A 12,261-nucleotide genomic window follows, 5' to 3' on the forward strand; every position below is an offset into this window, starting at 1 on the left:
GGAAAGAGTGAATGGCACCCTCAACTATACACTTCTGTTCAGTGAAGCAAAGATTAATGTAACTGCATCAGCGGGACAGGAACTGGTGACACACACAATCTTAGAGCTCACCAGCGGGACTATATACAGCTTCACTCTCTTCACTGTGTTTGAAAAAGTCAGAAGCAGCGGAGTGAAACACGATGCACCCACTGGTAAGATGGTTTTCTCCCAATAAAGGCTAACAACAAGACTTTTAGCTCATCTAAAGTTTCTTATTATTAATAAATTGAGTAACGTTTCTGACTTTTCCTGATAAAATAATGGAGTTGAATCCAACTAATCATTTGCTTTGTTGTGGAAACTGTCAACTGTTTGTCTTTTCAGCTCCTGGGAATGTGAATAATGTGATTGCGTTGACACAAAATGAGAGCAGTATAACTCTGAAGTGGGACACGGTGAACAACATCTCATCGTACGTTCTACAATATGATAACAGAGAAGACGCCATCAGCATACCTCATCAAAACGCATCAGTCACATATGAGGTCTATTCACTTAATGCTGGGACAAAATATGATTTCACTCTCATCACTCGCTTTGAGAAAGTCAACAGCACTGGATTCTCATTTAACGCTGTGACTGGTAGGTGACCTTTGACGAAACACTTGAAGCCTGGTATTCTGCTTATGATATGCAAATTGCTGTATTTAACTGTACCCTTCATCACAATTTAAATTTCCAACAGATATAGGATTTAGAGGAACGAATGCTCATTGACATTACACAGTACTACCTATTCATAATGCACACGCGTTGATTCAAATCAGACCAATATAACACTGCAGTAAAAAAGTGAAAAAACAGAACTACAGTTCAATGGAACAGACAACAGCCAGTAGATACTGCAGTGACCTGGGCCTGCATCTCTCTAATGCACCTCATAATATGTAGGCTATTATTCACACCTCATCCTCAGGTCGGAGTGAATGTTTTGAAATTCACACTGCATTTCTAAATCTCTTAAAAAGTGTTTATTCTCAGTTCATTTCTGCATTCAAAATGTTTTTACATTGATATATGTGTGTGTGTGTGTGTTTTCAGTTCCATTAAGGGTGATTTCGGTCGACAAGACTAAACGCTCTGTGACCAGCATAACTCTGACGTGGCCGACAGTGAATACAAACTGGTACTACTTTCTCCAAATTAATGGGGAAATATCACGAATTTACCCAAAGGGAGACATGGATGTTGTGTCCCATACAATCACGTCTCTGCAGCCTGGAACAGTGTATCCATTCAGCCTGAGCACAGGGTTCTCTGGACTTAATAGCACTGCTTATCAAGACACCACATTAACAAGTATATACACGCTTTCTCTCTGACAAACTCTCGAAAACTGTTGTCAATGGATCATTTTCAATATGAATAGTAACATCCAGAACAGTTTGTGTTCTGGAAAGTATTATTTATTTATTGTATTATGTGCTATAGCTTTAACAAATGGAGGCTTTTATTTTCTCATTCATTTCAGCCATAGACTGTGCCAAAAGAACCTGGCGTGTTACTAACTCATCAATCCAAGGAACGATTGAAGGCGTGTTCTCGAATGCAACAGCCACTAATAAAACGCAAACTCATGTCAGTCCTCGAGGAGGCAATGTGTCATTTGCTGGCCTTTACCCTGGCGCGACCTATGAGGTGTCTCTTGTGTATGAAAGTAATTCTGAAACCTGGACACAGTGTAGCCACAACTTGACAATCAGTAAGTACAAATATGTCTCACCACATTAACTGTTTGGCTAATCATGTGTTCTGTTGTACTATTACTTTCCGACGGACATAAAAGCAAATGCATGAACTTCTGTTGTTTGCCAATGGACACACTGGTTTGTGATTGCATTGTAAAGGCGTATTTCCACTTGTTTCACTTAGTTCCTGCGTATTTAAGCGCTGACTGCGAGTACTGGGCCGCTGGCTATTCTGTCTCTATCGTCTGGAATAACCCGGAGGGTGTGTGGACTTCAGTGGAGGTGAACGTGAGTGGAAAAACTCACACAGTGCCTGGAAATGACGAGCGGCATCTCCAAATATCTGGATTCCAACCTGCGAAAACATATAAGGTGTCTTTGGCTTTACTGTCCGGGACCGTAAGGAGTCACGAACCATTTGTTTTTTCATGTCTCACTGATCCAAGGGGTGAGTCAAAGTGACTATATTACTCAGTGTGTTTCCTGAAGTAACCTTTTCACAATGTATTCTCACTTTTACTTCATTATTGTTCTGTTTGGAATCAGTTCTTGTTGTTTGGTTTTGGTGTCTACTGCATTGAGTATCTATATATGTTTTAAAGCATTTAATCCAGATTCTACCCCCTGTAGGAATCATTGCAGGGGCAGTATTTGCTGTTGTGATTTTTTGTCTCCTGCTCTGTTTGGCTTTCTTCATTTTTTTTAAAAGACCAGATATTATCGGGTTAGTGCTGCCTCAGTAACCATAGTTATTTTATTTCCCTGAAATGTAGTGAATCAGACTCAATCAGGGAACATCTCTGCTTTTTTTTCCCACAGCAGAAATAAGTCATTCATTGGTGGTTCCAGACAACCCAATAAAAAGTGCAAGTAAGCATACGTTTCACCATTTCTATATAATGATAACACCCCGGTCGGTCTACAATGTGGTGAAAAGGGAAATTAGATATTGTATAAATACAGAAAATTAGAAGGTTGACCACCTATGAAAATATACTGTATTTAAGATTAACCCCAATCTTTATTCTGTAATATTTATGTATCTCAATTGTCTTAAATACCATTACAACCTGCCATGGATTCTACTTTTGTTGTGTGTTTTTTTCTCAGAGCTATTTCTGTGGCAAAGTTTCCAGACCACTTCTACCAATTAGGTGTGGATGAGAATAGAGGTTTCAGCCAGGAATACGAGGTGCATACAAAAGCGTTTCACATTTTGTTTCTCTTCTATGTCTTCCTATTTTTGTATATGACTGCAACAGTGTGCGTGTATAGTTGGGGAACTTCTTTCACTTGCTTTCCGTTCAATCACACGCCGTCTCACCTAACTTCCATGCAGAGCCTCGTTCCTGTTGGCATGGAGCAAATGCGAAATGTGGCTCTTCTACCCCAGAACAAAGCGAGGAACCGTTTCAACAATGTCCTGCCATGTAAGCTGGCCCACAATATCATGAGCAGTTGTGACTCGTGAAATAGTCCAGATCCACTGATTCATTCTAAGCATTGCCTACTTTGTTGCGGTGCATTGCCGTTGAACCATCGTCTGTTTTGTCATCCTAGATGACTGGAGTCGGGTGAAGCTAACTACATCCAATCCCAATGAATCTTCCGACTACATTAATGCCTGTTACATGCCAGTAGGTATTACTTGATGACTGTCAAAGGGCAGATTTGATAAGCTTGAAACAATCATTATCAGGAATGAAGTTGCCACAGTTACAAGTTAATGGTTGCTAAAACATCTGCACATTAATTTGAAGTCAAGCAAATTATGCTGACTGTGTGTGATTTCATGAGCACAAAATGGTCTCTTCTATCATACTGATTTAAACAAGCAAGAAAGGTTTTTCATGTTAACTTTGACGATTGCTTCTTAGGGCTACAAAAGCGACAGAGAGTACATCGCCACCCAGGGTCCTCTGCCGTCCACGGTCAATGACTTTTGGAGAATGATCTGGGAACAAAGAGTGAACGGCATTGTCATGGTGACCAACTGCACCGAGGGAGGACGGGTGAGTCTTCAGGAAGTTTTGAGAATGTTACACGGGCAGATTTTAGGGGAAGTGCAAACTTAAATGATTGACTCCACTGTTTGCTCTTATGGCTGACGTGTAGTCAAATGGTGACAGTGCACACAGTTACTTTTTGTGGGTTTTTAAGTTCCCACAAAGAACTGACTTTGATTGACTACTGCTACTGACGACTACAACCACATCAAAACAGCTTCAATAACCCAATTATGGTGTTTCTTGTTCCTAGACTAAGTGTGAGCGGTACTGGCCTGCAGACACAAAGCCTTGCTCTTTTGGAGAGCTGTTGGTCACCATCAGATCTGAGCAGCAGGAGCCCAACTGGACATTGAGGGAATTTAGGGTGAAACATGTACGGAACATCTCTAAAATGTTTATGGTGTAACTGAATAGGTTGAGTTTTAATATAGTTCCAAGTCACAACGCACAACAAAGCGAATGAAAAGTGTGATCGTGTCAGAGCACAAGTAAAAATGTAGGATAAATGCTTGACGACTTCAACGATGACTTTGTTGGTTGAAGACTTACAGTATTTGAATTCCTCTATTTGATCATCTTCACAGGGGTACACCTCAGAAGAGCGCACAGTGAGACATTTTCACTTCACTGCCTGGCCTGACCATGGAGTCCCACAGGGCACAGAAGTCCTGATCCAGTTCAGAGAGCTGGTGAGACAGCACGTAGACAGAGAAGGAGCGAGAGCACCAACCGTGGTTCACTGCAGGTACAGAATGAGTGCTTGTTGCAAGTCTGAAGAGTAGCCTGTAAAAATCAGACAAAGGTCAAAGAGTTGGGTCAATTTATAACATTACTGCTGTCATATCTTATGATATATATGCAGATCGATTTTTGATGAAATATAAGCTTTTATAACTTTCACTGGTTTAGTGTTTTAAGTAAGAAGGTGCTCAGCGGGGAGAAAATGTTTTAAAGTCGGAAGTGAGTGATTTCCACATGAAGTTAAAAACCGACTTCGAGACCATCAGGACTATCTAATGATCTACCTAATTGCTGCGTGTCTCTCTTAGTGCTGGAGTGGGGAGGACAGGCACCATCATTGCTCTGGATGTGCTACTTCAGCAGCTCGAGAAGGAGAGTGCAGTGGGAATCAACGGCTTTGTGCACAAGATGAGACTGAGCCGACCACACATGGTGCAGACGGAGGTAAAACCGCTCATATGAAGTTACTTCAGGCTGAACTACCACTTCCTTATTTGGGTACATGTTTACGGTTGAGACTCTCTTGACCTTACAGCTGGTGATACAGTAATAGCACTGAAACTACTGTATATAGCATGTATAGAATCGTAAGCTTTGCTTAGATTTCCATGTAGTTGTTCATATCCATCCTCCAAAAACATGGTTCTGAGATTGTCTTTTCTATTGTCCCATTTAAACTTTCCCAAGTTAATTGTGGGTCTAAACAAACCCACATTATCAGGAAACTGAGGCTCGTTAACATTTACAAGGAAGTGTCGGCCAGAATACGATGTGAACATGAACCCTTCATAACCAAACTTCTGCTTTTCAAATGACCGGTACACTTGGTTTTCTTATTTTCAGTCTCAGTACGTTTTCCTGCACCAATGCATGATGGACCGTCTGCAGCCAGATGAGAAGACTGAAGAGAACATATATGAGAATGTAGACATGATCTACGCCAATGCCACTGCACTGCAAAAGTTCACAAAAGCCTAAACTCAACAAGATCTACAAGATTTTACATTACTTTAATGTAAAACTAATTCTAAAGTCTCCGTGCTATATTTTTGTTATTAACTGTAAATATGCAAGCGTTTAAGTCATATATTTACTGTACATGAATAGTACGGTTTGGATTTTATTTAACTTGTAAATTTGTGTTCCTCTCATCTACAAAATGTGTATTCTTCTTCTTCTTCTTATTATGATGTGAGGAAACAAAACTCCAGGTGAATGAAAAATGTTTAAATTACATTTATTAAAATTAATAAGTGTAGGTAGAAAAGTATGATTTTCTATTTGTACAAGAAATACAATATTTTTCATGAACAAAAATACCTGAATGCATTTTTTCTGCAAACTAGAAGAAAAATCCAGTATGTCACATTTTCATATTAGTGTTAAACTGACACGGAGAAGCAAAACACCAGAGTATAAATCTTGCGCCATCAGCTAGGTTTTGGGTCCAATGTTCGTACTATATGTTGATGATCCTTTGCTACCTAGAGCAGGCAACACACCCGCTCTGCTCACGCATCCTCCCCCATGATGGCTTTACTTAGTGGGTCCTTTCTAGTGGAGGCGATAGAGAAGTGACAACGGATGAGTTCCTGTCTGGCTTGTAGGGCCTCGGGGTTGATCGTGACCGGCACTGAATGCTGCTTGCCTGGATGCAGGGGCTCAATTTTACCGGCTACAGGCGGGGGAGGGACGGAGAACTTCTTAGCGATGTTGTGCAGGACACTGCACGCCTTGATAATGTTGGCCTTTTTGACCAAAGAGCATTCTTGTGCAAAACCAAGTTGCATCAGACACCTGAAACGCCTCTTCATGGAGCCGAGCATTGTCCGCATGACGTTGTGGATCTTGGCGTGGGCCTCGTTGAAGCGCGTCTCACCGTCATTTGCAGGTTCTGACACAGGAGTCAAGACGTGTTTGCTTAAGCGATAGCCTTTTCCACCTTTAAAGAAATTCAGGAGAGAATGCAATTAATGACAACTAGACGGGGTACCGGTGTGTTTCGGAGCTTAATCAATAGAAAAATCAATAAAAATCAACATTTTGAAGAGTGAATGTCAACATAGGTTTGTCATGAAATGACAGTGCATATTATCTAATATGACAATCTTCTGAATGATCAAGTGGGGAAGTTCATTTTTAACCTTGTAAGCAGTAGTTTGACAAAAATATTTCACTTAAGGTCCACTTATAAACTTTTTCGAGAGATTTCCTCTGCAGATTTTCTGAGGAAGAATGACAAACAGTTGAACGCTCTGGAAAAAACTAGCACATGGACCGTGAGGTTTTTTTTTTTGTTTATCAAAATTGAGTGTTTTTTTAAACCAATACACTGTTGTGGGTAGCATAACGCCAAGAATATAGTTTGTTTGGATATTAGGTTTAAAAAAAAAAAAAAAAGAAAAAAAAAGCAGGTCATGTTATAGGTTGTGTGTGAGCCGGCTAATTATACACTGACATTTAGTAAAGCACAGAAAAATAATGACATCCAAATGGAGAGAGAGGGGGGGGGGGTCACCATTCCTGATTATGCTTTTGTTTTACATCTTACCAATAACCCAATATGGTCCATGCAGTTCCTCCTCCATTTCTCTTCCTTTGAACGACGACTCCCACATTTCCTGCTCAAACGTGCTGCCCACACAGCACTTTTCCACACTCAGTATGTTGCCGTCGGAGTCGCATATGATCTGGCTCACCACCGACGTGTAACCCAAGGTGTTGACGAAAGACCTGAACGTCTCCTTCTCGTACGGAGAAGCTCTTATCTTGAAGTGAGCTGGAGCCAAGACGCCCAGCGCGTAGGGGATCCCGCAGACTTTCCTAATCTTGGAGGCGACATTGGTTTTGGCTTCCCGGAGTAGTGGGAATGAGATGAACTGATCGGCCATACCCGCGATGACTTCGGAGACTGTGCAGATGGCCGCGAGGCTGTCCGCCTGGTTCGGTCCGACTCTCTGCAGGACTTCGGCGGAGGAAACGCCGTGCGCGTAATAGTTCAGCGCCACCATGACCGTCGCGTCCACCGACAGCGCGGGTTTCTTCAAGGCGACGTTCTTCATGCGGATGCGGACGGCGTCCGTGATGAAGGCGATGCAGGGTCTGGTGAGGTGGAACATCTGGAACAAAGCGTCGTCGTCGAAATCGTCGAAACTGCTCGGAGCCGCACAGTCCGCTCCGTCGTGTCCGAGCAGCTCCTCCTGCACCGCGAGCCACACCGGCAGAGCGAAGGCCATTTGTTTACTAGTGCAGTGAAACACGTGCGACTCTGGCTTGAAGGTGCAACGACTATTACTGGATGACAGACAAACGACGTATGGCATCAAGCAATATGGAAGCACGGTCTTCTTCTTTTAGATAGTCCGAAAAGCTGCACTTTATCGCCACCCAGTGGACAGGAATGCAACTATCGGTACATTAATAATGAAGGGAATACAATCCAGATGGAGCAAGTACTTTAGTCATTTCAGTGGAAGATACTTTGGGGAAACTATATTCAATGACTTACTGGTTTGTTAGTTATTTTTACCCAGAAAAGTGTGATTTCCCCTCTCAGTTATCAGTGTGGAAGTATAAACCCTGTACTAAAGCAAAACAAATGCTCATAAATTGAAGTATGTTTAGTATCTCTATAAAATACATTATCTGTGGGGAACTACAAGTGAAAGAGAGGAATTGTAGGTAACACACCATAATAAGAAATATTATATATTAACTTTTATACCTGTGGCCTGAATTGTAGACTCTCCTACCTCGGAGCAAGACCCACAGACTTTGTGATGCTTTTGTGGTCGATGTATGTCTCTGAGATTATGTATGCATGTCTCTTTTGTACCGGTCCAGTCATTCTGCATCTCTTTGAGGTCAGTACGTGTCTCTTCGATCAACATTTCCCAAGTGAAAGGGGGCCCCTTACACTTTGGCCCCCTGGGCCTGTGACCGATAGGCCCGCTCAGTTATCCATCCATGACGGTCAGGTTAGAATCTTCCCCATGAAATCCAAAATGCAACATACGTCATGTATATATACGATATCGTAGTTCATTTATTTCATATGATGATATCGTCATATGAGTGTAGTATTGCACAAGCCACGTGTATAAAAAGTATGTAATTTATTAAATAAAATCACCTTGTTCATACAAGTTCTTTACTTTACTAACTATTATCAAAGTTACTTTGATAATAGTCACTTATATTGTGAAATTGTGTTACATCACATTCAGCATATCTCTGTTATTAAATAATAAAAGCAGAAGCCTTCTTTTATAAACAGAGGGTAATCCCGTGCTGCTTCACCTTGATTCTTCCTCTGGCTAAATTACTTCCTGTTTGTTATGACGTGGGGGAGAAATAAAACATTTTGTTGACTTCACTGATGGAAACATCTTTCAGTCTGGGTATTCCCCCCTTGTGACTGTCTGTTGTCTTCTGTCCTTGAGCGTACACATCTGTGACAAAAAGAAAACAATAAATGACGTTAAGATCAGGAAGTTCCAAACTCTATAAGAACATTTGTAAGACTTGAGTGTTTTCTCGTGTCAGGGTCAGTTTCCTCTATCTATGTCATGTGGGTTTCACCACTGCCCCGCCCCTTTACGAGACAAGCTGCAGGTCCTGAGTCCATTAACTACGATAGGAGGAGTGAACACATGGAGAGTGTATAATCTCTGGCTTCACTTCTCTAAAACAAACGTTGCTGCTCGATTGTCACCTATCCAGTAGGTCAGTTAGCCTAAGGCAATGTCTTCACCTGTGAAGTTGTCCAGGGAGTTGAGTGGAGCCGTGTTGTTCATGTTCACTCCGAGCAGCAACACCGCAGTGATCACTATTGCAACCAGAAGATAGATTGGTACAGCGAGGGCCCAATACCTACACAAGGAAGTAAAATGGTTCAGTTAACGGATCATAAAACTTCCAATGTGGTACATGTATTTCCTGAGGCACACTGTTTAATTTAACAGTCAAGACAGGGGACTGGTTATTGGATAACTAATAACCAACATGATTTTCTACTTACTTTTGAGGCCAGTAGGTGAGCCCTATGGAATGAAGCCACTCCTCTGGTATAAATGCCCACAGGCAATACAGAACTGCGGAGAGAACAAAGGAAAGTAGACGTCACATTGCAGACATGGCTGACTGTTTTTTTTTTGTTTGGATTCCTAATCCCACTGTTTGACATTAGCGAATAGATGATTAGGATTTATTTGCAGGTACTACACACACACACACACACACACACACACACACACACACACACACACAGTGTTCCTGCATGGCAATTCAATTCACAGTAACCATTGAGTGTAATGAACGACTGCATCTGACTCAGTTGTTTTGCATTTTATTTAATATTTAACGTATATCTGTAGAATATTTAACCAACGTTTTTTCTTCTTCAATAAACTAAATTAATATACACAGCCTTATATTTTGAAATGATTTTTCTGTATAGACCAGTGATTGTACATGAAACTGTATGAACATGCTATTCACTTCCCTTAATGTCTATGATGGATTTTCAACATTAATTAGACATGTTTAACATTTTAATATATGAAAAGGGAAATGACATTTACTTACAGAAGCCAAACTGTGAGCCGAGGAAAAGGACAAACCCATAAATGGCTCTCTCAGGCAGAGGAGAAGGAGAGCTTACCACCATTATCTGAAACCAAAACGAAAGACAGAAAGATAACGTTACATTGTAGAAGTGTCACAATTCATGGCATATATAAAGCTTCAGACCTAAAGTTTAATCAATTTAACGTAGTTCATATAACAGCTAACGTTAGTAGCGAAAAAAAGCTAACGTCACCAGATATGTTCCTATCAACACACCTAAACTGAGCTTTTGATACAAGATGCCCTCAACATATGTGTGGAGTATTTATCAGAACTGTGAGAGAAGGACATGTAAAAAAAATAATACAAAACAAACCCCGGATGGCTTCTTTAATCTAATCTGACATATATCCTCGATCAACCAGTTTGCCCGTGTTTGGTCCCATACATTTTTCGGTCCGATGTGAAACGTTTGGCACAAAACGTGGCACAAACTGTTCCGCATTTTCGAATAAAAACAAAAGAAACAGCTAAATGTATATTTTTAAAGAATAAACATATAGATTAACATATCATATAAATTGAAGTGAATGTTTTATTTGAAAATCGCACCGTTGGATTGTTTAGCTCAGTTATTTCAATTACAATTTCCTGTTGTTGCCGGACACATTTCGCAGCTGCACATTTGGGAAATATACATTTCAGCATGGCTTTGGTGCAGCTTCAGTTAGCTACCGGGCAATTTTCTCACCAGTTCAGAGAATTATTCGAGTAACACCTCTGCGTCGGTGCGACTACACGTTAAACGTGCTCCTCGGAAACATCTTGGTGAGACAGTGTTGACCGCTACTTTTGTTTTTACGTTACCCGGTGACCAAGTGACGGAGCTCTACGGTCCAGCGTGGCTGAGGACGTCTTAGATACTTTACTTACTTTAACCAAATAACACGCAATATTTCACCGAAAGTGGCCATAATGTCGAAGGTGAAGCCTAAGACAAAAGAGTCGCCTGCTAAGACACAACCAGCCACATCTTCAGAGAAAAAATACACATCGAAAAAGAATAGGAAACGGTGGATGACAGAAAAGTTCATGAAGATAAAGCCACCACCCAAGAAGCAAGATAAAGCTAAAGCTCAGCAGCCAATACCTCCAAAAGATGGCCTGCAGTTCTCTGTTAACTGGAAGATATTACAGGAGGTTTGTCATTATAATAGCTTGTTACAATGTTTACATGTCTTATCTTTGCATCAGATTTAGTCACTTTCCTTAGGATTGTTCACAACTTTTGCAAAACTTTCCACAGATGCTGAAGGCCAATCAACCGGAGAAGAAGCAGCCTGTGACACCAACACCTCAGAATGGTGCTCTTCCAAACCAAGGGGCTAAAAAAAATTCTACTAAAAATATTTCCAAGAATAATGTCTGTCCCAAGCAGGCAGACGCTGGGACAAAAGTGAAACACAAACCTGTTCCTAAAAGTGTTGCCCCCAAGGACTCTCGGGTGAACTCGAAGGTTCCAGCTGTAAAAGAGACAAAACAGTCTGCTGCTCCAAAAAGGAAAAAAGACAGTGGAAAGCTAAACAGCGAGCAAGCAGCCAAGAAACAAAAGCTTGTGGTGGAAGAGAAGAAACCCACAGAGTAAGTGCACAGAACTCACTTCTGCTGATACTCGGGTCCAGAAGAATTGTGGCTGCTAACTTCATATTGTTCTGTGTGCTATTGCAGAGAGGACATGTGGTTTGATGATGTGGACCCTGATGACATTGAGGCAACAGTGGGAGCAGAGGCAGCAGAGATCATGAGGAGGAAGCAGGGCATTCAGAAGAACCAGGACACGGAGAGTGCCCTGGTCAAGCAGGGAGCCTTTGCCGGGTGAGTGAAGGCGAAGTCAGTGTATTTGTGTAGCCCCACAGATGTGCTTCAAAAGAGTTCATGTCTTACTGGTAAAAGTGTTTCGACAGTTAGGTCATAAGCTGAGAAATCCTCAGAACAACGTGAATGCAGCATTGGCACCGGTCTTGCTGCATTGTCTGTGCACATATTTAGAAGACTAGTTTGACTTTTCCGTATATTCGCTTATTTTTTTGTGTTTCCCTTTCTGGCAATGCCCACTCACTTAGCCTCACCAAAGCCGTGGCCATTGATTGCGAGATGGTGGGAGTTGGTCCTGATGGAGAGGACAGCATCTTGGCTCGCGTGTCCCTCGTGAA

General features: G+C 41.5%; 4 protein-coding genes across 4 annotated transcripts in view; 2 read left to right on the forward strand and 2 right to left on the reverse strand.

The window, feature by feature from the left end:
* The window catches only part of LOC116381107 (receptor-type tyrosine-protein phosphatase H), a gene marked incomplete at its 5' end in the record, with an annotated part of 7,782 nt that extends 1,070 nt beyond the window's left edge, over positions 1 to 6,712 (forward strand). The window contains 15 exons of the mRNA XM_031842948.1: positions 1 to 194; positions 367 to 624; positions 1,084 to 1,341; positions 1,514 to 1,744; positions 1,915 to 2,178; positions 2,361 to 2,454; positions 2,550 to 2,600; positions 2,841 to 2,922; positions 3,070 to 3,160; positions 3,291 to 3,367; positions 3,608 to 3,742; positions 3,990 to 4,112; positions 4,324 to 4,484; positions 4,789 to 4,924; positions 5,324 to 6,712. The exon at positions 1 to 194 is cut by the window's left edge and continues 82 nt beyond it. Coding sequence (XP_031698808.1) covers positions 1 to 194; positions 367 to 624; positions 1,084 to 1,341; positions 1,514 to 1,744; positions 1,915 to 2,178; positions 2,361 to 2,454; positions 2,550 to 2,600; positions 2,841 to 2,922; positions 3,070 to 3,160; positions 3,291 to 3,367; positions 3,608 to 3,742; positions 3,990 to 4,112; positions 4,324 to 4,484; positions 4,789 to 4,924; positions 5,324 to 5,458 — 2,290 coding nt within the window. The remainder of the gene's footprint in view (positions 195 to 366; positions 625 to 1,083; positions 1,342 to 1,513; positions 1,745 to 1,914; positions 2,179 to 2,360; positions 2,455 to 2,549; positions 2,601 to 2,840; positions 2,923 to 3,069; positions 3,161 to 3,290; positions 3,368 to 3,607; positions 3,743 to 3,989; positions 4,113 to 4,323; positions 4,485 to 4,788; positions 4,925 to 5,323) is intronic.
* Positions 3,953 to 8,486, reverse strand: LOC116381542 (putative nuclease HARBI1). The gene is made up of 2 exons (XM_031843786.1): positions 7,032 to 8,486; positions 3,953 to 6,422 (listed from the first exon to the last, which is right to left on the reverse strand). Exons 1-2 carry the CDS (start codon positions 7,801 to 7,803, stop codon positions 5,992 to 5,994), a joined length of 1,203 nt encoding a protein of 400 aa, XP_031699646.1. The 5' UTR covers positions 7,804 to 8,486; the 3' UTR covers positions 3,953 to 5,991.
* Positions 8,487 to 8,580: 94 nt separating this feature from the next.
* Positions 8,581 to 10,496, reverse strand: pigp (phosphatidylinositol glycan anchor biosynthesis, class P). Its single transcript, XM_031843787.1, has 5 exons — positions 10,425 to 10,496; positions 10,067 to 10,151; positions 9,501 to 9,573; positions 9,234 to 9,352; positions 8,581 to 8,931 (listed from the first exon to the last, which is right to left on the reverse strand). The coding sequence occupies exons 2-5, from the start codon at positions 10,146 to 10,148 to the stop codon at positions 8,816 to 8,818; spliced, it is 390 nt and encodes a 129-aa protein (XP_031699647.1). The 5' UTR covers positions 10,149 to 10,151; positions 10,425 to 10,496; the 3' UTR covers positions 8,581 to 8,815.
* A 245-nt stretch (positions 10,497 to 10,741) lies between these two features.
* The window catches only part of LOC116381108 (RNA exonuclease 4-like), a 1,582-nt gene continuing 62 nt past the window's right edge, over positions 10,742 to 12,261 (forward strand). The window contains exons 1-4 of the mRNA XM_031842949.1: positions 10,742 to 11,248; positions 11,355 to 11,689; positions 11,777 to 11,923; positions 12,172 to 12,256. Of these exons, the coding sequence (XP_031698809.1) occupies positions 11,024 to 11,248; positions 11,355 to 11,689; positions 11,777 to 11,923; positions 12,172 to 12,256 (792 nt within the window). The 5' untranslated portion in view covers positions 10,742 to 11,023. The remainder of the gene's footprint in view (positions 11,249 to 11,354; positions 11,690 to 11,776; positions 11,924 to 12,171; positions 12,257 to 12,261) is intronic.

Source organism: Anarrhichthys ocellatus, unplaced genomic scaffold (assembly GCF_004355925.1).
Source record: "Anarrhichthys ocellatus isolate YVR2014 unplaced genomic scaffold, GSC_Weel_1.0 scaffold4, whole genome shotgun sequence".
NCBI classification, from domain to species: domain Eukaryota; kingdom Metazoa; phylum Chordata; class Actinopteri; order Perciformes; family Anarhichadidae; genus Anarrhichthys; species Anarrhichthys ocellatus.

What these genes read in the sequence shown, in the direction of transcription:
- LOC116381542 (XM_031843786.1), bottom strand. Translation starts at nt 7,803, where the DNA reads ATGCCATACGTCGTTTGTCTGTCATCCAGTAATAGTCGTTGCACCTTC. An exon ending in TGGACCATATTGGGTTATTG is followed by an intron (nt 6,423 to 7,031) that starts GTAAGATGTAAA and finishes ATTTCTTTAAAG; the next exon opens with GTGGAAAAGGCTATCGCTTA.
- pigp (XM_031843787.1), bottom strand. Translation starts at nt 10,148, where the DNA reads ATGGTGGTAAGCTCTCCTTCTCCTCTGCCTGAGAGAGCCATTTATGGG. An exon ending in CTCACCTACTGGCCTCAAAA is followed by an intron (nt 9,353 to 9,500) that starts GTAAGTAGAAAA and finishes TTCCTTGTGTAG; the next exon opens with GTATTGGGCCCTCGCTGTAC. An exon ending in CTCCCTGGACAACTTCACAG is followed by an intron (nt 8,932 to 9,233) that starts GTGAAGACATTG and finishes TTTTTGTCACAG; the next exon opens with ATGTGTACGCTCAAGGACAG.